Raw genomic sequence first — 25,703 nt, forward strand, 5'->3', positions numbered from 1 at the left:
AAGAAGTGTTGGGAGACATCACAAATATACTGGACAATTGTAAAGTGCAGTGAAGTGGAGATCTGACATTCAAGCTTCATTCAAATGCTATTCCTCTGCAGAGGAACCAAAGAGCATCAGAATGAGGAGCAGAGGAGGAGGAGGAGGAGGAGGAGTGGGATTGATCACCCAGCCTACCTTATACAGGAAATGAATTAATGACCTTGGGGAAAGTCATCCATCCACTTGACAGGCACTGGGAGTCAACTCTCTCTTGGACAAAAAGGTACATCTTAATTCTCTGACATTTTCAATTTAATCTCCATTCAGAGACATTTTATCTTTAAAAAGAGTCAATGTTTGTTTTTAATCAGACAAACACTGAATCAATACCTTTGTTTATTATTCTTTTTACCTTATAAATGCAGTCAAATTACAGCAGCTATCAGAAAAAAAGACTACAATTCCCACCATAGCCCAAGTCTATATTTTCCCTCCCCAAGTATTGGTTACATTAATGTATTATTAATTTGCTGATATGGTATGTGAATATATTTCTTATAGTGTCAGCATTGATTTGATCTGTTAGATATTTATTCTGAACATGTAAAACAAAGAAAACGAAAAAAAACATTTTCATCTAAACAAAAATGTTAATAACATATTGGATGCCAACCTATACAAAAACTCAATGAACAGATTCCAGAAAACATCTCAGATGTTCGAAAATGGGAAGGAAAATGTGTATATCCCTATTTAAGTATTTTTCACCAATGAATTAATTTTAGTATTCCTTGAAAAAAAGAGACTTCTTAAGACATTTTATTACTATTTATTGCGTCAGAGGGCCATAAATAGGCATATTGCACAGTTGTCGATAGGAGCCTGTGACCAGTCAATCACTGCTGGGTCAGCAAGGGTCCCAGCTGTCTAGATGACGTCGTGTACTGAACAAGCCCCCATATAGGCCGACAAGCATGCCGGTATATGCAGTCCTACACTTAGTGTAATCAGAAATAACTAAATGAAAATTTAAATGCATCTGCATTTACAAAAATATTCAGTGTGGCTCGTTTCTCAGAGACTCGCTGTTATGTATCTCCGTCTCACATGTAGTTTGATAGTAAGCTGAAGACACGTTTGACTCAAGAAAGAAACTACAAGTCCCAATATGGCCGGTGTGAAAAACATTCACCCCCACATTTGCTACGTTCAAGTTACCTTCTTCTCGTTGGGTTTTATAAAGTCACTTGACAGTTGAATGTTTTTGTAGGTTATATTGTGTAAAACATACCAGCAAGGCGACGTATATCAAATCGTGATCAATTAAATTTAATCACATTAAATGAGATAATATGAAATCAAATGAATAAAATAACATAGATAAAATAAAATATGATGAAATTTAAAAAAAATAATAATCTAAAGACTGGAATAAACTCTCGTCAGTGGGTTTTATATTGTAGTTTGACAGTTGAGTGTATTTGTAGGCTATATTGTGTAAAACATACTAGTGAAGAAGACCTAGACATGTTCTGTGATTGTTTTTTTTTGTTTGTTTGAGCTCAAATAACGCAGCGCTACTTTGATGAATATACATAAAATCAGCTTGTATAAGTTATCATGATTAATATACGTGATTAATACATTAATCGACAGAATTATTTTGTGTAATCACCATGTAATCACCATTTCTAACACTTTTCCAGTCGCATCCCCCAACTTTTAGTTTTAGCAGCTGACATGATCAAAACAATTTTTTTAAAATACTGAGTTTAGCTGCTAGAAAAGCAATTACAAGGTCATCTGTACAGTCTGATGCCCCAGAATTGGTGTGATATTATTTCTGAAATCTTTCTAATGGAAAGAATGACATTTTCAATGAGACTCCATGAGGCTTTAATTTGCTCAAATTTGGAAAAGGTTGTTTAAATATGTCTATTCAATTCTTTAATTTTATTTCTATTCCTCACAAATGCAAAACACCCCATGTTCAGTGTTGTGTTTGTTTTTCACATTTTAAAAAAATAGAAAAAAGATCACTCTGTAAATGTACCTAACCAACGATGACTAGGCCATGTAACCAGTAATTGAAACCAAATAAAGAAAAAAAAAAAAATAGACACATTCAGCGTTTTCTTCTTAATGGGTGCTGTGGAGTCTGAATGTTGCTATTTCTCACAGCACCTGAAGGCATCATTTCCCCACCAGCAGCAGCCATCCGCATCAACCAGCTTTCATTCAGTGAGTGGCCGCTCCGTGGAGAACAACAGGCTACCTCCCTCTGTCCTGTGTGAGTATCACAGCCGTCTGCACCTCTATCCGTCCACTGAAGTTACGTCAAATAATATATGTAGCGTGTTAGTCGAAGCCGAGACTCATTGTCGCCTAATTTCAGAAATGTCTCGCGCTGATTCGGGGTTTTATTTCTTTCCAAAGTCATGTCTGAGACGTTTGTGGACAGCGTGGTCTTTTGTTCTCCTGGTATATTTCTCGTTTTGACAAAGCTGGGTGTCAATTCGCCTTTTACCGTTGCGACAGTTTGACAGCGACGCAGCTGTTTGTTCCTTTGGGTTATTTTATTTTATTTTTTCGTGGGATATTGTCTCGGGTTTAGCAATTTAGCGATGTGAGGTGACCAGTTTAATCCGGGGTGGACACATTGCCAGAAAGCCAGAAGTGCAAAGGATTGCATTTTGTAAACTTGTATGTATATAAATGTGTTCAATTTGGAAGTAGCAACCATTTTTGATGTTTTACGTCAATTTGATTTTATGTTTTGTTTTGTTTTTTTTCTTAGGATGCTGCACAGCTATGGGACAAAGGACACAAAACCCCCTATGAATCAAGCTATCTAACAAAGAGCCATAAAAGCAACATCAACATAGGGTCCTAAATTAGGTGAACACTGTAAAAACAACACCTTTTTGTTATTTGTATGTTTCTTTTTTAATCTTATAAACTATTTATTGAAAACTCTCTGTATCACTCTGACAATATTATAAAGTGTAAAGAGGTGATGTTCGTCTGCATTCAGTCATGACATCACTATTGGCCAGTGGCTTGTAGGAATATTTTGGAGCAACGTTGTGACAGAGAAGAGCTGCTGTTAATAGCCATGTGGAATAAAACATGCACATAGCTAGACTTCTGACCCAGTCCCACTTGCAGGGCAGAGTCCTCTCCAGATCCTCTGTGCCCTCATGTGGCACTAGTTTCTGAGTCTTCAGCGGAGTCGGGAGCTTCATCTCCAGCTGCGACATGACTTCATCAGACAACGATGAAACAGGGAGTGACCTGTCTGAGTCTCTGGAGATCCGTGAGCTCCAGGACCAGTACATGGACTCAGAGACCTGCTTCAAGTCCAAAAGCTTACCCATCCTGAATGGACCCTGTCAGCCGGATCGAAAGGCCGCTGAGTCTCTGCTGGTCAACACTACGCACACGTGCGTGGCTGTGCAGGAGAGAAACGAGCTCCAGGCAAAAACCCCAGATTCCAGCCAGGCAGAGACTCCCTCCTCCAGGACAGACTTCTCCCCCTCGGCCTCCAGTATGGTGGGGCTCAGTAGCTCTTTACCTGTGGAGGGCCACAGGGCCGCTGGCGCTGGGGGTAAAAAACTTGGCTTCTCTCTCACCCGCCTTATTCGCATCCCAGCCAGGAAGTATGTGCGGGTCATCCTGAGAGACTCTCGCTGCTTCCTGTTCTGCATGTGCTACCTGACCTTCATTCAGTCCCTGATGGTTTCAGGCTACCTGAGCAGCGTCATCACCACCATTGAGAAGCGTTACAGTCTGCGCAGCTCTGAGTCCGGCCTGCTGGTCAGCTGCTTCGACATCGGCAGCCTGCTGGTGGTGGTCTTCATCTCCTACTTCGGGGGCAGAGGTCAGAGGCCACGCTGGTTGGCTGTGGGTGGTGTGGTCATTGCTGTAGGGGCGGCATTGTTCTCCCTGCCCCACTTCATCTCACCACCCTACCAGATCCAGGAGATGAACTCATCAACAGGCCGTGAGGGACTGTGTTTGAGCGGCAACAGCAGCGGGCGCGAGCTCGATGTGGCATCGTGCCCTCGTGACCAGGAGGGCAATGAGCACAACCTGTATGTGACTCTTTTCATCTGCGCTCAGATACTCGTGGGCATGGGATCGACGCCAATCTACACCCTGGGGCCCACCTACCTGGATGACAATGTGAAGAAAGAAAATGCATCTCTCTACCTCGGTAAGACATCCTGTAATCCATTTAATTTTCCTTGTTTATGACTGGCATTTACAGCAATGTGCAAAAGTCTTTGGTCACCTTAAACTTTGATATCTTAGCAAGGATATAATTAATATTAATTTCTCAGTTGTATTTTTACTAAAATACAACCTGAGCATACAGGGAATATGTATGCAGAGTTAAATATGCAAATATTTCAGAATAAAAACTTCAACATGCTGAAGTTGCAAATATGCTGGGGGGTGTGACCTCCCTTTCAACTCAGCATTTCTTGAACTCTCAAGAGCAGACTAAATGAGATTTACTATAATAAACTGTATTTACACCAGGTTGCATCCACAACATGTCCAAATCTCAGTATTCATTGAGCTATGATTCCATGTTTCACACTAAATATTGACTTCAATCTGAAGAAACCATTTTGTTCTGACTTTTTTTGGTGTTTCAGTGCATTGTACATATACTCAACGTTCTTTATATCTTAATGCATAGGTATATATATCTCCCCATTACAAATTTTCTAAAACAACAAATCTATGGTGGCCTAAGACTTTTGCACAGCACTGCGTGTGTAAAACAGTCCAGACATGTTGCCTTTTATTTGAGTGAAAAGAAGACAAGCTGGTGTTAGACTCCACAGTACAAACTATGCTGCTCTTGTGTGTGACTTGAAGGACGCAGAGCCCTCAGATTATACATGTACTCCTCTGAAAAACAGTTATTGTCACTTATCCCAGCTGACTTTATTCCCACTTTAAATACAATAGATGTTTGCATTTTGATAGATCTAGAAGACAGCTTAATCAGTGTGGTCTTGCTGATGTTTACCACGAGGGTATGTACATGTATGTATACCCACAGAGTTCAACAATGCACTCAGCACCCCCCCTGTCCTTTTGATTTAATCTCCACGGCATGCAACCTCTGCACCACACTGAGGTAAATACAGAGACTGCAAAGTCAACCTTGGACTAGAAGCGCTAGAGAGGAGTGTGGGGCAAGAAGCAGAACTGGGTTGCTTATGATTAATGGTCTTGAACTCTGTGTGTGTGTGTGTGTGTGTGTGCGTGTGCATGGTAATTTTGCTATGTCCTCAGGCTTGTGTGTGTGCACAGAAGGCTGGCAGCAGTAAAGCAGCATGCTCTCATGTTTAGCCAGATAAGACTAGTTGCTGCCGTGTTTAAGTCTTAGCAGATTGTATTCCTTCACAAATCTTCTGCACGTGTCTTCACAGGTATCCTGTAGTTTAACTGGTATGCTGGAGCTTTGATGGCCCTGATGGTTTTGCTCAGCGTTATCGCCCGCACATACTTTACATAGCTCATAGAGGAGTCCATGATTGCAGAAGTAATCCTACTGTCTGTCTGTGCGCTGTAGTTGGGTTATTGGGACATGGGGCACCCCTCAGTCTGCTGCAGTGTTGTTACACAGATGGTCACTGTCCTACTGACCTGTGTGTAAGAGTGCAACTAATGATTATTGTCATCATCAGTTATTCTTTTGATTTATATTTGATGTTTATCTGCAAAAATAGCCTCTGAACGTTTGCATGTTTGCTTGATAAATGGCTCAAACTTGTATTGTTGATTTAACCCTTTAAAACCTGAGCACATTGATTAAAAAAAACCAAACAGAAAGAAGGCAATGAGCAAATTAAGAAAACGGGGCCAAAAATGAGCAAGAAATTAGTGAGTAGTTACGGGAAAATAACCTGAAAATAAGTCACCAAAAAAGTAAAGTAAAAACAAAAAATAAACAAAAAAGTGCTGAAATTAAAAACAAAATATTAATGTATACATTTTTTATGAGACAAAATTGAACAATAAAATTATAGTAATTATAAATAGAGTTTTTTTCTTCGAAGTTCCTTCTTTTTAATCTCTCCATTTTTAAAAAAAGAACACCCAAGCTTTTAATGGCATTTTATTGTCAACTTTTACTAATTTCTTGCAACCTTTGAATTTTTTTTTTGTTGCAGTTTTGCTTATTACCTTTTACCCCATGTTTCTGAAAGAAATCAAACTAATTTGCTTAGATTTTAAAGGGTTAAATAGCTTGTGAAACTCATCTGAATGCAGCATAAGAAAACTGATGTCGATCCAGGTTTCAAAGGGTTAACTTTGACTTCATTGTTTCAGTATACGAGCCGTGTGCGGGTGTATTGTTTTCGTCTGTGTGTAGTCATGTGAGGAGCAATGCTTGCACCTTTTGAGATGAAAAACAACTATAAGGTAGTTGCACAGCGTTATCCACAGTGCTGACATTATCCCCTGATCACAACATTACGCAGCCTAAGGAGCATACTCTGTGTCGAGTCCTCCGGCTGCCTGCTCCGCTGCCCCTGAGACCCAGTATTGATCAGATTCCTGCGTCACAGGGAGCCAATGCAGCATAGCTATTGAACCAGGCAGAAAAACAAGGAGAAAACAACCCCGAAACACAGACTTGCTGTGCCCTCACCTCAGCAAGGTACTCCTGAACAAATGCATCAGGGCTCATAAGGCTTATTGAGTCATCCCAGTGAAGACATCCCCATGTTCAGATATCCATCAAAGGCAGCTGCGGTGACCTTGATGGCTATTCTCAGAGGACTCCCTGAGGGATAATCTGTTTTTTCCAGGACTGTTTGGGAAAACAGCAGCATGTTCTGACATGTCAGAGGGAGTTGATAACTGGGGAAAAATGTCCTTTATTTGTATATCAGATGCTCAGAATAACCATGGTAACTGGGCTTCAGATTCAGGTGTTTTGAGTACAGTTTTATCTTTGACATTCTCCGAGGCATGTTCTGGTATTTGGTGCATGAATCAGCTACAGATGAAGAAGTCCAGGTGGTGCTGGCTTGTCATGTTAGTTTGTAGGGATATTTAAAAAAAAGAAAGACTTCATATTTTGTGATACTGTGTCGATTTTCAAAAACACTGTTGATTGTCAATAAATAGTGCAATATATGCAAATATTCATGGCAGAGGTTCTTTCTGTTGTTTTTAAATCACCAACCGGTAAATCCTCCAGCGTTGTAATCTATCTCCAGCCACCTGAGTCTTCTGCTCCAAAGTCACAGCATATTGCTAGTGTACCATAGAGCTATAACAGGAGCTGGTGTTTTCCACAGACATAGAATCTGTGTGGCAGTAGCTGACAACGGTAGTTTATCATTCTGTGTCCCCTCTCTAAATTAATGTTTTTGTGGGTCTGTAAATGCAGCGCAGCCAAAGCTCTTGGTGAGTTCTGTTTTCCCACTGCAGCAGTTTGAGTCGTGTCAGTCTCGGGGTAAATAATTGATTAGTTGATCCAATCAGAGCTGCGAAGGGCAATAGATGAGAGGTGCAGCTGCTGCAGAAGCAAGTGAAAGCAAACTTTTAGACCCAGCACAATGAATGGTTAAGTTCTACTTCCCCCTATCATTCTGCTACTCCACCTGTGCCCAGAATACTCTCTGCACACAGTGTGGTGCAATCCATAACCGAAATGTATGCATGTTTTAGCATTAACAGTTTTTCTAAAGTTAGATTTGAAAAAATTGAAACATATTGCCTTGCTTACAGAATTGCAATACATTGAATCGTAACCACTGTCTTGCAAAAACTAACAGTTCACCAGATTACATAACCTATTAGTTTGAATAAATCCTCTTTCAGGCATCAAAATTCTTTATTTCACTTAAAAAAATGTTGATCATGTATAAGAATTAACATTCAAATGTAGCTTTTTAACCTCTACCCTTCCCCCCTTTTTCCCCCTGCAAGAGGGGAAAAATGGAGCACTTCTAAACCCGTTCACCCAGACATCCTCCAAGCCATTTTCATATTTTCCTATCTTAATTTTGTGGAGATATAGGCTACCCATATCTCGAGGAGGCTTCCCCTGAAATTATCTCGAGATTGTTTTTCCCCCACTATCGTGAATGTAAACCCCATCTCAATTTACACTGGCTCAGAGGGGAGGAGCTGCTGGCTTTTGTAGGACATTGTGGTTTACACTCAGAGGTACTTCTGGTGCCCTTGGAGGAACAGAAAGAGAGTGTGTGGGTTTTCTGTCAGGATGTTATCTTTGTGTATGCATGCGTACACAGAAGGGCATTCCCTCTGACCTGTCGCCTCATTTCCCAGCTTGTGCCCCACATCACTATGGTAATATCACGGGCACGGCATCTGAACTTTACCTCTTTTACTCTACTTTGGGAGCAAGTGGTGAATTGGGGTGCATCTGGCTTTGCAGATCTCGTTTTAGGATTTTGTAGATTTATAGTAGTCCTACAGAATATAAAGACAAGAACTGGCAGCTCGAGTGTGGAAGTGACCAATGTTTGGACATTTCTGCCTCTTTCCTCAGTCTGTTCTCTCTTTCTGCTCTGACGGATTTATAACATACCATTCTTGGCGTTACTATGGTGAACGTTCGTCTTTGTCCTTCTCTGAGCCACTCGATCTTGTATGAAGGTGGCTCCCTCGTTGCATTAGATGAGGTTTCTTTTCCGCAGTAACAATTTGTAGTAAACTGGAAACTTATTTGAGACGCAGCCAGCTTTTGTTCTCATCGTGTTGTCTCTGCTGCTGATGGATGACGCCGGTTTCTGTCATCATCACCATCTGATTTGGCAACATAGTGACCCACAGATCTAAATGATCAATGTAGTCTAGATTATTCTTATTGAGTTGTTGATCCCTTACAAGCTATGGACAGTGACTGTGACCTCCAGCTATGAGAGTGGGCGTCTCTCCTTCCCCCACTGACGACCTCAGTGATTTACAGGCTAATGATGCTGAGAAGCGGTTATTGATGTTGGGTGAGTGGAGAGGTCATCTCTGATTAGACTGCTGTCTGCATGTCGACATTACCAAACAGAGGAGGTGGACAAACTCAGCTCCCAAAAAATATACCTGAAATATCCACTGTTATTGTAACCCGTTTGTTTATGCACTGTTTCTCTTTTTATTGTCTAGACTTTGCAGCCTCTTTGCATACAAATACACTGTACACGCAGCCACCCGCTCTACATGCAGGAGAAGGTTAATTGATTCCAACAAAGCCCCGCTGCTTCTGCATTAACTAGTTTGCAGCGCAGATGACTCTGAAAATAACATACTGTTGTGTGTATTATTGGTGCTTGTGCATTATTAATGCTCTATTAGATACTCATGAAAAACCAAGGGCATCTGACATAGCCCTAGTTTGACATAGAAGCCCTTTTTACACAGAAATTGTGCTATAGGGCCACTACTATGTCCCTTCTTTATGCATTCTTTGCTTTTTAACACAGAACGAAATGACGCTGGCACCATTCCAATCCAGTGTGTGATTTTCAATTGGTTCCAGTATCACTGTACTAAAAGAGGCATGATGGGCGTTGGCCTCTCATTTGACATAAAACGTGCTTCTGCAGAGCTTTATAAACAACAGCAATGTCATTAACGTGTCAATTACAATTATTTATCTTCTCTGTTATATGGCGGCTGATCTGTAAAGAGCTCCCGAATCTCATTTGTTTCCCAATTTGCGGTTTCTGTTTTTCTTTGAGTTAGCCGCTAACTGCTACCCACTGCTTTTCTAATCTCCCATGATGGGTCGCACACATAACATGTTATCAAACGTCGCGCCTGTCCCGCCCATGGTCCCATTATGACACAGTTTCAGCTCTGTTGCTCCCTCTCGTGGTGACTTTAAGGCGAGACAACTCTATCCCCCCATTCTGCGGTCGTATACAGAATGATGAGGCAGCATTACAGCACAATATTCCCACCTTGAACAGGCAGTGTAAAAGGGGCTAGTGGGACTGTAGAGGGTTGTTTATTTACTAAAGAGGAGGAAAAGAGGTGGTGCCCAGTTTGGGAAGAGAGGAGCTTTAACACCCGGCGGGACGGCCTGAACACTGGCCTTGTCTGCGCTGTCTGATACACACACATGCTCACATAAGCACAAGGGGTGTGTTCTCTGCTCTCTCCTTCTGACAAATTTAGAAAGAACAGTTGCTCTCAGTCTCTCTCCTGAAGTGTGTTGTGTGTGTGTGTGTGTGTGTGTGTGTGTGTGTCCACCAGATTAGAGAGAAAAAACAGGAATGAACAGTTCCATTTTACCTCCGTGGTTTTATTTTTTCTGAGGATTATCAGTCGTGGCCCTGGCGCGTCCCTTTCTGTGCTCACCCAAGTCAATTTCATTAAACTGTGTGTCCTGTTCTGCTTAGCAGCCAAAGCAAATGCAGGTTGTGCATTGACAGAAACAAACACACACGTCCCCAGAGACTCTGCCTGCTCTCTCTCTCTCTCTCTTTGCCCCTCCAGGCTGACAGATCATATTTCAGGATCGGTTAGGGTACACGTTTGGGCCCCGTCAGTGGCTGGCACAGAAAGAAGGCTGGTCTTGTTTCATCACTGTCCCCTTGGCTTATCCTCAAGGAGGTTTTAAATATCTCTAGCCCTGTTCCCTTCACACAGGCCCTCAGGTTACTCAGCAGCAGGCGACCTTTTTAGCTGCACACTCTGGGGCTGCCAGCTCTGACCACCACTACTACTACTACTACTACTATGACTGCCATGTGAACCACTGACCCCTACAAGGCTCATCGCGCACCACTGATAACTCTGTCTGTGCCTCAAAATCTTTGTTGTTTATCTCTCCATCGACCTGCACTCCTTACAGACAATTTTGTCTTTTAATCAGTCCGCTTGAAGAGTAGGAGTGATGAAAAAAGCAGAGAAGGTTCAGGCGAGTGTGGGAGTCCGTTTGTTTCCAGAGGCAGGGGTCTTAACCGCAACAACTGTAGTGCAGTCATTGCTCAGCCTCATTGGCCACTGACTTCTGGCCGTTTTTCAGTATTGTGGCCGGGTTGTTTTGACAGTGTGGGAAGGTTCCTGGGGAAATGCCACAAGAGTTCTTTGCGATCGCAGTGAGAAACCTTTTGTTTTCAGCTATGCGGGGAAAAAAATTGACATTTTTTCTTTGTTCTCACTGACTCTTTGGTCCATGTTGTTCCCCCAAATCCTCCTTGATCCCTGGCTCTTGTTGGCTCGGGTTGAAATGAAATAATGCCCCGAAATAGCTTTTGAAGTGGTTTAATTGTCACTGCAGAGAAACACAGCAGGGGATTGTTACTTCTCACACGTTAGACACTTAAAACACCGATTTAACTGTAGACTCTTCCTCTCCAACCCACAAAGCCATGACTCATAATTAAGTGTCTTGGGGATTACGTGATTACCTGAACAGCGTCCGTCAATTTAAACAAATTACAGTGCATCATTCACAAATGAAACGTCTAACTTATAACATATCTAATGTGACATCTGTACCTGCACATAGCATATTTTTTTCTCACTTGATATTTCCTCTCTTGATGGATAGCTTTAATACTGCTTTAATACTGCTTTATCTCCCCCTGAGCTGTCACATCCCTTTCTATGTGTTTTATGGCCTATAACAAAAAAACAAGAGGCCTCTTCACTTCAGATGTCCTTTGCTGTTTCATCTCTGCTGACTGAAAGCACTCAAAAACCCGCAGCCTCTCTGTATTTTCTCTGATTAAGCTAATCAGCATTGTGAAGAGAAACATGCCCTTCCTCTGCCTGTTGTGTCCAGTCAGGAAATGAGTTGTTGTCAATAATAACCAGATGTTTATCTGTTGCCAGGGGTACAGTATGTCCTGTGATGGCTATCAGCACAGAGGGTACTGTCGCTATCAAGCACTGGACTCCCCAAAACTCTGAGTGAGCTACTGTGGGAGTCAACATATCTGAGCTGCGTCAACCCTCTCTGGATCAAATAGTTGCATTTACTGAACAGAGATTGCCTGTACGTGCACGTCAAGCTGAATTACATTCCCTTCTCTGTCTCTTGTGCATCTTATCTGCTCAGCTCAGTCCGCCCTCCAAGTTGATTCAGCCTTTAGCGTGTTGTTTTGCTACAGAGATGAAAAAAATCTTCCTCCATGTCTGTGCTATGCCCTCAGAGCATTTGGACTGGCTATTGTTCTCTTTGACCTCTGTGCTGCAAAAATGGAGAAAAAGGGAGGAGGGGCTGCTGGAGGGAGAAGTGTTAATGGCATTTACATAAGTGTAAGAACATGTTGAGCACAACAGTGCTGTAGTATATCTTTTATATGTATATTTATTAGTTTTTCAGTTAAAAAAACATACACAAAAAGACAGAAGGGTTGAGAGCACCGCTGCTTTCAGTTTACAACTTTTGGTATATTATCTCCAGACCAACTTATAGAGGTATTTTAAAACTTTTCAGTGGTTTCCTCTCTTTATATACCTCTTACTTATTCAGTCTCTCTTTTGAACTCTGCAGATGTATTTGGATCTGTGTTTTAGTGCTGCTTAGGAGAAGATGGACGGTAATTAGTGACGGCACATCATTGCTGGTTAAGGAGCTGAAATTACCACGTTCACTTGGGTGTTGTATTGCTGTTAATGCTGATGTGAATGCCAATCATACGCTATGTTTTCATGCACTAAAAAGCCAGGTGTTAGCAGGTTTTTTGTGTAGTGGGAATGAGGCTTTATAATCCATCCATTTATCCCAGCGTGTGTCTCTGCTTTAGTCCTTAGGTGAAAGGTCAGTTTCTCCATAGTTCCTCTACAATGTCCATTCACTGTCCTGGACTTGGAGGGTCATGTTTCAGCCAGTAATGGCCTTTTTACATGAAAGTAGAAAGATGGATTTAGAACAGGTAAATGTCCTTCTTAAGAATAATGTCCTCAGGTTTCAGTCCCAGATACACGATTATACGCACCTATCAGTCATATAATTACTTTCCTCTGAAATTCCTTTTTAAATTTCTCTGTTATAAAAGTGTCTAAGCTTAAAATATCTAAATAGGTCCCCATTTTCTTAACTAAATGGTTTATTGACATTTTTATATATTGGATGTTTTTTCTTTCTGAAACTGAAGTTCTGACCTTCAGCTGCGATGCTACTGTGCTGGCTGCACACAGCAGACCCATCTGAGATGAGCGTCCTGGAGGGACAGGAGCCATGGATGGCATGGCACTAAACGTTTTCTGACCTCACTCCTGTGGGATCGCTGCTGCACACACGTGCACACTCAGACGTGTACAGACAGCTCAAAAATTATGCAGTAAGACCAAAAAATGTAGCCTGACAGGCGTACAGACCGCGGCGAATTCGCTGTGCACATTCTTCTGTCTGTCGTAGCAGCTCTGCCAAGCTCTGTTATGCCACTAAATGTAGCGTTAAGCTGGTTGCGCATTATGTAACTCAGGCAAATAGGCTAACATGTTACTGCGATACAGCTCATCGGAGACACAGTGTTTTGACAAGAGCCGTCCACTGATTTTGGCTGACTGAGTTGGCTCATTGTTGTGGGATGTTTGGGAGAAAAGTTTATTTGAAGTGCACAGTGGGCTTTTAATAGTCAGAAACAGGTACTTTATAATAACTTCTCAAAGCCTGCTGCTTTAATGCTAATTTTTGTTAGGCTTTGTTGCTGTGGCTGTGTGTTTTACATTTTGGGGGGCCTAGTTGTCAGTAGTGGGATGTGAATGGTGAGAAAGCAGCTGTTTAGAGCTGGCAGGGTGTGTGTGTGTGTGTGTGTGTGTGTGTGTGTGTGTGTGTGTGTGTGTGTGTGTGTGTGTGTGTGTGTGTGTGTGTGTGTGTGTGTGTGTGTGTGTGCGCACCTGCAGTTGGGGGTTGGTGAGGTTTGGCTCTAGGGGTTGTTGGGAGTGAGCACAAGTGTTTGCAGGAGGCAGGGTTTTGTGATGCATTGGTTTTCCTGCAAGCATGCAGTGGCATTTGAACATCTGTGTCTGTGCAAGACTGCGGAGAAGTCCAACCCATCAAAACTGGCTTCATACACCTTTGTCACAGTGTGGGGGTGGCACCTCTGCTGCAGAAAAGTGTACTGAGTTTTTTTTTTTATTAACACCAAAATGAGTTAATGAAAGCAGTGCTGAGCTGTGTCATCACTCCATCTGCTGTTTGTTTTGCCACAGTAAATACATTCATGCAAATGGTAATCAAAGTATTCTAGATTCATGGTTAAGATCACATAAGCTCAGTTATTAATATATTCTTTTTGCCTGTTATCCTTCAAGATACCAATAAATATCATTTTCTCACTGTTGCCAAGGGAATGGAGCTCACATAGCACACAGATTTGCAAAACACACGTGCAGGCATAAAGAGTAGTATTTATGATTAAGAATGTGCCTTCATATCTCAGATATGTCGTTATGGTTTCTTGACAGCAGGGCATAAGCTGATGAAGACTCTGGAGTTGAGTTCAGCATTCCTTCCCGTTTATTTCCCTCTTGAGGAGTAGCTGGTGCAGGAATTGGACAGGGGAGGGTGCACTGATGAATTGGCCAAATTCTTGGCGCTGACTGAAGATGAGGAGGGGCCCCACTTTAGCGCCATGGACCAGATTGCTGTGCCATGTCTGTCAATGAGAGAGGCTGAAAAGCTGCAGGTGCAAGCTTGTGGCACACTAACACCTCAGCCCAGTATTCAGTTCTCTAATGGATTCACGCACACTCAGTCCCTAAGTAGAATGTGGTTATACCCCCAGCCCAGATGCCCCATTCATGGCTCCTCATCAGCTGAAAGATTATCTGCCACCCTCTCAAATGCTGGAACATTATGTATGCATGGACAAACACACAGAGTGGTAACAGACTTGGTGTGTTTGACACTTCATTTGGAGGCACTCCAGCAGCGTGTGTTTTTGCAAAGAGGTGACATTAAAGAATTAGGGTTTGGGGGCATAAGACTGGTCATTAGATACTCGTAAGACTTCACCTATTTACAAAACATGCAACCTTAGACATTCTGAAGTCATGTTTTTTTTCTATTAACCGAATATAGACAAGGTTAACACATTGTGAAGCACACTTTCTTCAAGCCTTACAAAGACAAAATCAACAAAACCGTCTGAGTCTTTCCAACAGTCATTAACTCTGGTTTCTTTGGAATAAACCCTTAAATTACTTATTTAACTGTGAAAATATGCTGGATCTACATGCTGTTTTCTCCACTGCCTCTGCTGTTGCTGGTAGTTTGGTGCTGCTGGGTTAACGAGAGTCTGTCGCTGAAGGTCGCTGATCTCCACACTTTGCTATACCGCTGTGCCAGCTGCTCACTGAGTAGTGGTTCTCACTTGTTCTTAAGAAGAAGACCATTAAATTAGCAAAATAAAATGACAAAAATCACCCAAAAGAACAACTGGCGGTTTAATCGACCAATCACAGATATATTTGTCCAGTCGTCCAAAAGGATCCCCTCAGGTTGGCTGGACTGCTTACAGCTTTAATCAGATATTGGTAATAAAGCTAGGATAGGTATAATAACTGCATATGTTATAGTGTTCCTCCCCACTATGACTCACGCTGATCAAAAATGCTGTAAAGCTACAGCGTGGTCAATTTTTACCTAAAAATGTATTTATAAACCTTGTTTGTACCTTAATCTAAAATATCTGATGACTAATCCAAACCTGGATTTCCAATTTGTTGACTTAACAGCTCGACCAGAAAGTGGGGGAAAAAATAGCAAACTCGACAGCCGACTCTCTGTACCTGCCTGTTGCCCTGCCTGTGCATCATGTTCTGTACATTTGCAGGGTACACACTGACCTATACCTTTCTACAGAGGAGCCTTCATTGCAAGAAAATGCTTGAAAATGGCCCTTTTTTCAGTCCTCCATTAGAAGCAATTAGTAGAGGATGAACTAAATATTGTGTATTTGCTCAAATTATGTCAAAGGAATGGGGGTAAATGTTACAAAGAGAGATGGATTTGGAGGACAATCCACAAAGGATGGTGGATTAGACAATTAAGTAGAGAGCAAAGGGATTTACTCAATGTGTCAGTGTGTGAAAGACTTCTGAGAAATATTAGAAAGTGAAGTCGTATAAAGGGGGGAGGCACAAAGGAATTAGTGCATTTCTCTTAGGCTCTGCCTTTGAATGACACTCCATCAGAAAGCCAGTTACAGAAAACTGAATCTGTTTGATTGGCTTGTCACAAGAGGAGATTGTGAGGAATAGAGAGTGAAATAGATTTCCAGCTGTCTAATAAATAACACTTTTTAATGCCTGCATAGATGGTGAGAACTTTTTTCCTCTTGACTGACAATAAAGTAGGATTGCTTTAGGCACAGCATTCACAAAAATACCATTCTGGGGCTGGTGAAAACAGAATTTAATATGACAGTAAATCAAAAATGAATGATCTCTTAGTCACGGCAACAATCTTCAGTGGTTTATGTTTATAAAATTACATATGCAAGTGCGTACAGTAGTGTTTGCCTCAGGCATTATCTGGTTTGTCTTTCAATAGACTTTCACTGAGAACAATAAATAGCCTTGACTGAGCCACATCAGTCAGACAGGCGCATTCAGTTTGCACTGTAACAGACTTTTATTCTAATGCTCAACAGCACCTGCAGTATAAATGAGTATTAAAAATACAAAACTTACTAGCAAGTATAACGGGGTCCAAGCACCCTGCAATGAATTGAGTAGGGGATAATACCCAACAAGATGTCCATTATCAGGAACTGCATGGAAGACAGTTGCCATTGCGGAGTCCATTAATTTCCAATTATGGCCAACTTGAAGGGCATCATCCCACTTTTTCCATGGTCACTTGCCAAAGAAAAAAAAAAAACATTCATTATATTTTTATGCTTTTTGCAGTCAAATTCCAAGCCAAAACTTAGTTTCCCTGGTAATCCCTGAAGGTTTGAATAATAACTGGAACAATCCATATATAATAATATGCCTAGATACAGGATGCCAACATGTTGTCTGTTTAATCCTATGAAATTGCTCGTTTGGTGCATATGCCAAAAAATTTGTCATATTTTACCTTGTTTGCAGTTTGAGGTGTCCTGTCAGCAGTTTTACAGATGTCTCTTTTATAATGGTGGTCTGTGGAGAAAGAATGTTTTGGGCAGAAGGGATTTTTTTTTCTCTCTGCAGTACCGTGAGTGGCCACTGGGGAAAAATTGGCAGAAAGGCTGCGAGGGGCCTGCCACCATTGCATAATATCCTTATGCAATGGAAACCGTGTTCATTACTGCAGTAAACAGAACAATCCTTAGGTACAACTTGACAATGGGAGATATTTCTAGTTTGCTCAGCTCAGAGAACTTTTTGCCTAAAACCAAAACTGTATGCTATTGAGGTAAAAAGTCAACATTGTGTACCGCTAACAAACAATAAATATAATTTTATAGTTTACAGTTTTACATGTTTAACAACAAGACTAGCTGGCCATCCAGCCACGTCATTCTCTACAATCTCTATTAAGATTTTACAAATAAATGATTGTGATACTATGTAGCCATGAAGTAATGGACACTATGCAGACAATCAGAATCTACTTTTCACACGGACCATGGTATGAAATAAAATTCATCACCATCATTATTAATCAGAAAATATGCAAAAACAACAATTAGGGCATACAAGTCACCAAAAAATACCCATAGGTTCATTCAACGTAAATCACAAAAGTTTTTTAAAAAGTAGCCCCCACATGACAAATCTGGTTCCAAAAGGGCTCTCTAAGCTAAGACGTGTTGTCTTTTGTCCTAGAGCGTTTGCTCATCTGACAGTGATGGATTTAGAGGCCCAGTCACAGGTTTTAATGCAGCACAGAAAAGTGAGCAGCTGGAGACTGACCTTATATGCTTTGCTGGCTGGGTTCTCCCTCCATCGCCAAGTTCCCAGCGGATTTTTGCTGATTTTTGTTCATTTAATTGCTTTGCATTCAGCCACACTCCCACCAGCTCCAATCAGCAGCAGATTTTCAGTCTTTTGCTGTTAATGCAAGTCAAAAAGCCTTACACCAGCATCAGAATCAGCAGGAAGTGGTCATTTGGAGTCAAAGTTAGGATGCATGACCCCTCAGACGTACACAGAATTTGCACTGGGGTCCCTCAGGAAAGCCATGCACGCTAGAAACTAGTTGCAACTGATGACGGTCATTGCTACAACAGCGTTTTCTTTGTGGACTGACTGAATGATGTATTGTTCAAGCAGTTAATAATATCCATGTTCATGACTGACTGAAGCATTCACTGGCTGGATGACCACCATAGCCTCCCTCCAGCAGCAGGGGAGCAGCTAGAAATAAAGAAAAACCCTCCATTCTCTCTCCCTCTCTCTTTGAATTCCTATGTATTTGATTTAGCAAAGTGAGCTTAGGGAACCCCTGCAAGGAAAGTATAGCCTGTATGAAAGTTTTATTAGTGTTTGGACTTTTCTTGCATTATGACAAAGATTTGGGCATTACTATCCTGCAGTGAGGAGCTTTAACAAAAGCAAGGACGCAATTTCTGACTTCTTATTCCAAAGGCGTGACAAAAATCCTCCAGTGGAGCGTGTACAGTAGATTTATTAATCGGATCCTCGCCTGCTCTTATTGCATGGTCTCACCTCTGCTGCATCAATCATGCATCACACCATATCACCGCATGACCTGCCCCTGGATGAGAGACGAGGTAACTGGGTCATAAATGCTGTGCAGAAGAGCATAAGATGGGGGGGGGCAGACTTAAGATTCTGATCAAGTCCTCTGCGCCCCTTGTGATCAGTCATGTCTTTGCTTAAGGGGCTTATAACAGTAATGCCTGGAGGTAAAGAAGTTCAGAAGCCTGATGGGTGGCCTGAACACAGATTTCCAAGTCAGAAAAGCTTTGAAGTCGCTGTTTGTAAGGTCATGTCTGGCTGTTTAAGTCTTGACTCTGTATCTGTACCAGACTGTGCTGCCTGCACACCAGGATCAAAGTTCTTTACTGTACTTGATCCATTAAAATATTCCTCTCATCCTGCCCACATTTCATGCTTATCTTAATCTTTTACCACCCACTGTTCTGCCTGTGGGCTGCCAGCATTGTGTAGAACTCTTATTGACTGCTAGGACTATTAAATATGAGGTGAGTATGAGCATGTTATATTCAGTATGTATGAGTAAAGTAGATTCTCATCTCTTTTCAACCATTATGGTAATATAATGGATGGTTTGACAGCATCCAATTAAAACCTTAAACTTCCAGTGTGTAGGATGTAGGGGGATATATTGGCAGAAACAGAATATGATATAATCAGTATGTTTTCTTTAGTGTATAATCACCTGAAAATAAGAATCATTGTGTTATAGAGCACCTTGTCTGTGGGCATCACCATGCTGCCCCCGGCCCAGACGGACAAACGCACACTGGGTCCAGATAGGTAGGTTATAGGTAGGTTTTAGCGGTTTAAATCACCAGGTCCGTTTATTTTTGAGAGGAGACCTCTCAGGATAATTTTGCTCTCAGTAGAATCCTGCGGAGCAATGAATACGAAAGGAAAGCTAACTGGGAGATGTTTCAGCTGGTTGCAATCTGCAATCCTCAAATCTCCCTAAATCTTTCACACTGGACCTTTAAATCTTGTGTTGATCGGCTTTCAAATCCTTCTGGTAGTCCAAGTGTGAAATAAATGCTTGAAATGTTGTGTCCAAGTCATCTCAAGCATTCAAATGTATTGAATTTTTAAAAAATAATCAGTGTTATTAAGGGATTAACCAATCACTATGCTATGTAATGTTATTCAACACTGAAATGCAATCAGATGTCATAATTTTGGACTATTTTAATACAATTTACAGTTCAAGGAAAGCAGGTGTTTCCAGAATAGAACATACATACATATATATATATATACACGGTATATCGTCTTGGCGGTGTGTCATGTTCAGCCTGTTTGCAGCGGCATATGTATGTGCCTGATGAGGCTGTGCTCTGTTTGGGTGCCCAAGCAGACTAGTAGGGCTGAACCAACTGGTGCGCTGCTGCAAAGCTAAATCGGCATGTTATTATCACACAGACAAAATCTGCCGTCTTAACACAAGGCAGGAAATGACTTCTTGACCTGTTTGCATCATATTGGAGCTGCACAGTTTTTGTCTGTCCATCAGTCTGTGCCTGTTTTTGTACAAGAGGAGAGTGAGAATATCATTCCATGTTAAAAATCCCACCCATATAATCACTCATCTCACTGCAGCAGGCCACTAAAATGTCTGTTTGTTTGTTTCTGTGTCTTTATCTGAATATCTGACTGAATTAGTGGGTGTAGTTGGGTTTATTTAATCTGACTTGATAGAAACTGCAACTTTTTTTAGTCCTATTTCATTTTCATTCGTTTCCACCACCTTTACTACCATCTCATTCCCTTCCTGACTGTTCTCTTTCTACAGAAAGCTCTTGTACAAGCACCCACATAAACTTTTCTTTTCAGGGACACATTCATGCAAATACAACTCCCAAGGCTCCAAGTGTTGTAAACGCATGAACAGCAGTAAATTAATCTGCATTTATCTCTAAATGCACATGATTGATTCTTACAGTATCTGTTGTCCAGAGCTGCTTCATATTGTGTAAAAAACTTCTTCAGTTCATTAAATCCTTGCAGATATTCGTAGGTAGAAGGACAGAAATGGTAATAAATCTGCAGCCTCTCATTTGCAGGAGCACAGCACCATTATGCACGACCTTTCACTGTGTTTACTTTTATTAAATCACATTCAAATGACACACGGTTGCTACAGAATAACTACACACTTCAGATTTCAACTCTGTATTCTGCTCGTTTATGCAAGAGACATTGGATTTCTGGAGCCCATTGATCCTGTGCGTTGTAGCCTCCTTTTCAAACTTTTTAAAAAACACATTTTAGCATTTCATGTTTTATTCTTGAATGAATCACATTGCAAATACTTATATTTTACATTTGAAGAAATGATGTGACAACTTACAACGTGGAATACAGTAGAGTTTTGACTGAATTAGCGTCATATTGATGCGATTGTATAGGTGCGTCACCACACAAGTTTGAAAATATTTGTTGCTATTTAATTTTGCTGTTAAAAACCCATACCATCTACCTCTGGCTGCAGATATATGGTGTTGTGCGTTCACATTGTTCTGCAACCTCCAGACAACAAAAATGATTTCCTGAAGGAGTGTTTTTTATGCTTCTGCGGCACCAATAGCCGTGGCTGATGGCCTTATGTTTTTTTGATGTTGTCACGCCTCCTTGTGATTTTAGAGCTATGGGACCAGTGACTGGTTGAGTGTATTTTTTCATCATTTCACCCTCTGATCTATATTACTCCTTATCCCGCTCTTTGCACTTTGCTCTGCTTCTTATACAAGAACCAAAATAGCAGGTGCACGCGGAGACGCTCCGTACAGAACACGCTGCAATATGAGAGGATCAACACAAGATTTCCACAGCAAATGGCTTTAGAGTAAACATGCCTTCTGATATGCAATTTTGCATTCTGCTTGTGTGCAAAGGTTTGGTCGGGATAACGCATGCATATTAATGCAGTTTGTCCCACAACCCTGTGTGTGTCTATGTGTGTGTGTGTGTGTGTGTGAGAGAGAGGCCACAGTCCCCGTGCATGCCCTCTGGGTAAAACTGTAAGGTTAGGACTTGTAAGAAGACACTGCTTTGTCAGCAAGTTGCCATGACAATGCTGTCATTCCCCTATTTCATTGTCTTTTTCCTCCTCTTGTCTTTCGGGGGACAAAGTCACATGACTGAATTGATCCCCGCAACACAGGGATACACGCAGCACTGTCCCTCTCTTTTCGTTCTCTTTCGAACAGCAGCAGCCGCATAGATCATCTATCATACAGCTGTCACTTGCAGCCACACTTTCCAAAGAGATTTAGGTATTCAGCTGGACTGTACAGGTCACTGTATCAGAATTCTGAAGAGTGTGCTGGCATTTGACAAAAGTGGATGTTATTAAATAAAGAGGAAAAGGTGAATTTCTTTTTGTCACACAGCAGGTAGAAATAGATTATTATCCCACATCAGAGTGAATAGGTAATGCATGTTGCATAATGCTACATAAATCAACATGACACAGCTCTTGAGTAATGCTGAGAAGACAACTTGATTGCATCTTTCAGAGATTAGACAGCTCCGGTGTAACATATTGAATACAAATCCAAGGACGTTATGTTGCTCCCTGCCATCCATTCCCAGGCTTGTTTGGAGGCTGACTGAGCTTTGTAGGCTAATAGCCAGGTGGAGCGCTACATAATTCATTGAAACTAAGTTTCCAGCCAGAGAGCGCAGAGGGATTACAGAGCCTGGCTCATACCTCTGCAGCCTTTATTGCAGGAAAGTGACAAGAGGGAAGTAAATCTGGAAACAAATGAGACTTACTGCACATGGACTGCATGGGCATACATACACACATTGTGCTCAGATTTAGTTCAGGTTGTGTGGAGCTGCTGATGTGATAAAAAGCCAGTGTGTCTGATGATTCTTCTGTTGTATGAATTGTAGCCTCGACCTTTTAACCCCGCAGTGTTCTGACAAGGCAGTGGAAGTCCTGTCCTTTATTTTGTCCACGTAATTCTATCAAATCATTAATCTGTGGTAATGAGTTTGGCCACAAGAGAGCTGCTTCATTAGGTGCAATGTGCTTTCTCATCAGGTCCGATTGCTCTGCGTTCTCTTCCTCCATCCGCTGCTGCTCTGGCTGTGTCTCAAGGGTGAGGGGTGAGGGGAACAGAAGGTCATGAGAGGTTGGGAGGGTGGATGGGGGGAGCCTTGCAGACGCCATTTTATTGTTAAGCCTGAAATTCCATTCATAACCAAGGACACTAAGGAGGCAGCTGGAAGGCGTGTATCCCAGAATTCCCTGCGTTTCTATCAGAGGTTATGATTATTCAGGGTGTGGAAGTTGCCCTTTGCAAATCCACTTGTGTGACATTTGGAAATAACTGATGTAAAAGTGTAAAATTTCATAATCTGTAATAAATATTAGTTAACTATAAAGATGAGATGAATAGTAAATCAAACTGCAAGCAAATACGTATGAGCTCCTTTTTAACTGAACAAAAATGCTTCTTAAATAATTTTCTGCTTTATACAACAGTGAATTTAATATATTTGAAATGTAGACTGTTCATTTGATCAGTCTGATACCATCACCTCGGACTCTGATGAGAATTTCACTATTTTCTGAATTTTTAAAAAATAATCTAAAAAAAAATATAATAAGATGTGAAAATTAATTCGATGCAGCAAGAGTTAGGTATCAAACTTTTCCCTTTTTAAAGGATACCTACCAAATTCTGTTGGTATTGCAAAGTACCCATACATGGACAAGTAGCAGAAGTGCCTGGAAGCCAGCCACAGAGCTTCAAGAAGTCAGAGGGTTCAACTTCAGACATAAACGCAACGAAGCAGGGAAGCCTGCCACAGTCTTTTGTAGATTATTTTTCTTATTATATTAGTAATAACCTAGTGTCACTGCTAGACGAATAGACAAACACACACAACAGTAGACAGACAGAGACAGAATATTAGCTTAATATTTAATTAGAGAAAAGCAGCGAAGCAAAATTGCATTTCAGTTCACGATGTCACCCCTGCAGCTTGTTCAGAAATGTTTGATATTATACAGAGAAGGTAAAGTACTGAAAAAAGGTATCAGTGGTTGCTGGTACTGAATTCCAGGCACCAGAACCAGCACCAGTTCAAATGTGAACGGAACCCAATCCTAGTTGGAGCTCTGGATGGTTAGAAAGGATGGACAAAAAAACAGAAACACATTAGGATACAATACAGTAGATCTAGATTGAAGATAATTTCGCCAATTCAAAACCATCAGCAGTCACCATTTACCTTCCTGCAATCATGCCTCTAATTTACGCCTCTCTGCTGCCATTCTCCTTTTTCGGTTTCACCCTCATTCATTCCTACAAGCTCTGAATGAGTCAGTGCAGCTCATGAATACCGAGTCAGGAGGGGCAGAGCTCTTACGGAGTGTGGAGGAGGCAGAGTGGAGACAACAGAGCAGCGCTGGTCCCTGAAGGTTAGATTTGAGAGGGATGTTGCTGAGCAAGCTTTATCACTCTGTTACACAGCAGGATCAGTCACCACAGACTGCAGCCCAGCTCCGCTCCTCAGCTCTCCTTCTGTTTCCTTATGTTCCATCACTCTCTCTCTCTCTCTCTCCTCTCAGATGTTAATGTTTCTTCCTGCCTCATCTGCTTTCTCTCCCCACCACTCTGCTCTGTTTATCAGTTTTTAGCTTTCTCCATCCCAGTATATTGCCTTTCTCTTTCTGGATTCCTGACACCACTGAGTCCATCCATCACAAACACTGAAACACTAAATTGGGGTCAATGATGCACTATAAAACTCTCTAACCCTATCCCTCCTCCACTCTTACCTTTAATGACCTTGCACCTCCCCTTTCACGTGTTCGTGTGCACGTACGTTTAAGCGTTCATGTGTGTAGTTAATATGCTGCAAGTGAGTGACCTTGACTCACGTTAAAGGTGCTGAGGTGTAATTGATGCTTCAGTGCTTCTTGATTCGATGCTTTTGTGTGTGTGTGTGTGTGTGTGTGTGTTTGTTTTCTCCAGGCCAGTGCAATAAACATTAATATCTTGCTGCAGATATTGAATTCTGCTTGTAACATGTTAACGTACACGCTTTGTGACTTCATCCTCAATGGGAATCTTCTCATGCAAGTCTAATGTATATAACAAAGTCAGCACAAAATTAACACAACATATTGAAAGTCAAGCTGTATGGTCACGGTAGATGGTTTAAATGCTGACTTTGTATAACATAAGAGTGAGAAGCCAATAACTGCAATGGAGAGCTCCTAATCCATTATCTCTGCACGTGTGGAAAGCCATAGGAAGCCTTTAATGTATCGTCCTTCACGTGCTGCTGGTAAAGGTCTATTGCGTAATTGAGTAAAGCGAGCCTGTGGCGCGCCATGCGTTCTGCATTGGCATGCAGCCCCTGGACTCCACTGACGTCTGCCACCGCAGCATGTGTGTTTGTGTGCGATGGAGCGCTGCTGCTGTGCCAGCATATTCCTCAATCCGATGGCTCTGCCCTGGCCGCCCTTCAGCCTGGTCGCAGCCCTCCAATCCCTTCATCCCTAAATATCTGCACTGAGCCGGTGCCAGGCGGGCAGGGTAGGGCGACGAGTCAAGCACAGTTTATGAGCCCCTTCGTCCTCCAATAGGGCAGAACACTGTTAATGTGATGGATGGAGTGGCAAGATAGGCGCTTACACAATCACCCAGGGGGGATAAAATATGGCCAGTCCAGCGCCTGGGTGCCTGAGAAAGGGGATGATGGAGATTGGGGGGCAACCAAAGGAACGTAGATGGTGCTCAACCTTTGCCTGACCAATGAACAGCTGGCTGCGTCAGGTGTATCTGGTTCAAGCCAGAGTTTGCTTAAAAATAACGTACTGTTATATTTGGGGCACAGGAAAGGTCAGCATTTGGCAAGGTGAGGGGATGAGAGTGATTCATTGATAGGCTTTATGTGGCACTCCACTGTAAAAATGGCCATTGTAACTCATCATTAAGTAATATTTAGGCTTCCTGTTAGGTTTCAAGAAATATTTCACCCCCCAAATGACCATTTGCATTAAAATGTTTTTTTTAATCTCAGTTCACCATTGAGGCATGCAAGAAAAACTAGTTTTCAACATAAATTCA

General features: G+C 41.7%; 1 protein-coding gene across 3 annotated transcripts in view; it reads left to right on the top strand.

Moving 5' to 3' along the window:
* The first annotated feature begins 246 nt into the window (after positions 1 to 246).
* Positions 247 to 25,703, top strand: part of slco5a1 (solute carrier organic anion transporter family member 5A1) — an 82,220-nt gene continuing 56,763 nt past the window's right edge. Inside the window, exons 1-3 of one of the 3 annotated variants that reach the window (XM_042510900.2) lie at positions 247 to 265; positions 2,164 to 2,272; positions 2,780 to 4,198. In XM_042510900.2, coding sequence (XP_042366834.1) covers positions 3,241 to 4,198 — 958 coding nt within the window. In that variant the 5' untranslated portion in view covers positions 247 to 265; positions 2,164 to 2,272; positions 2,780 to 3,240. Of the gene's footprint in view, positions 266 to 2,163; positions 2,273 to 2,340; positions 2,686 to 2,779; positions 4,199 to 25,703 lie in introns of those variants that run through there. The other 2 variants (XM_088071719.1, XM_042510901.2) reach the window with 2 other exon arrangements.

The sequence above is a fragment of the Plectropomus leopardus genome, chromosome 21, assembly GCF_026936395.1.
Source record: "Plectropomus leopardus strain MGB_pleo_1.0 chromosome 21, ASM2693639v1, whole genome shotgun sequence".
NCBI lineage: Eukaryota > Metazoa > Chordata > Actinopteri > Perciformes > Serranidae > Plectropomus > Plectropomus leopardus.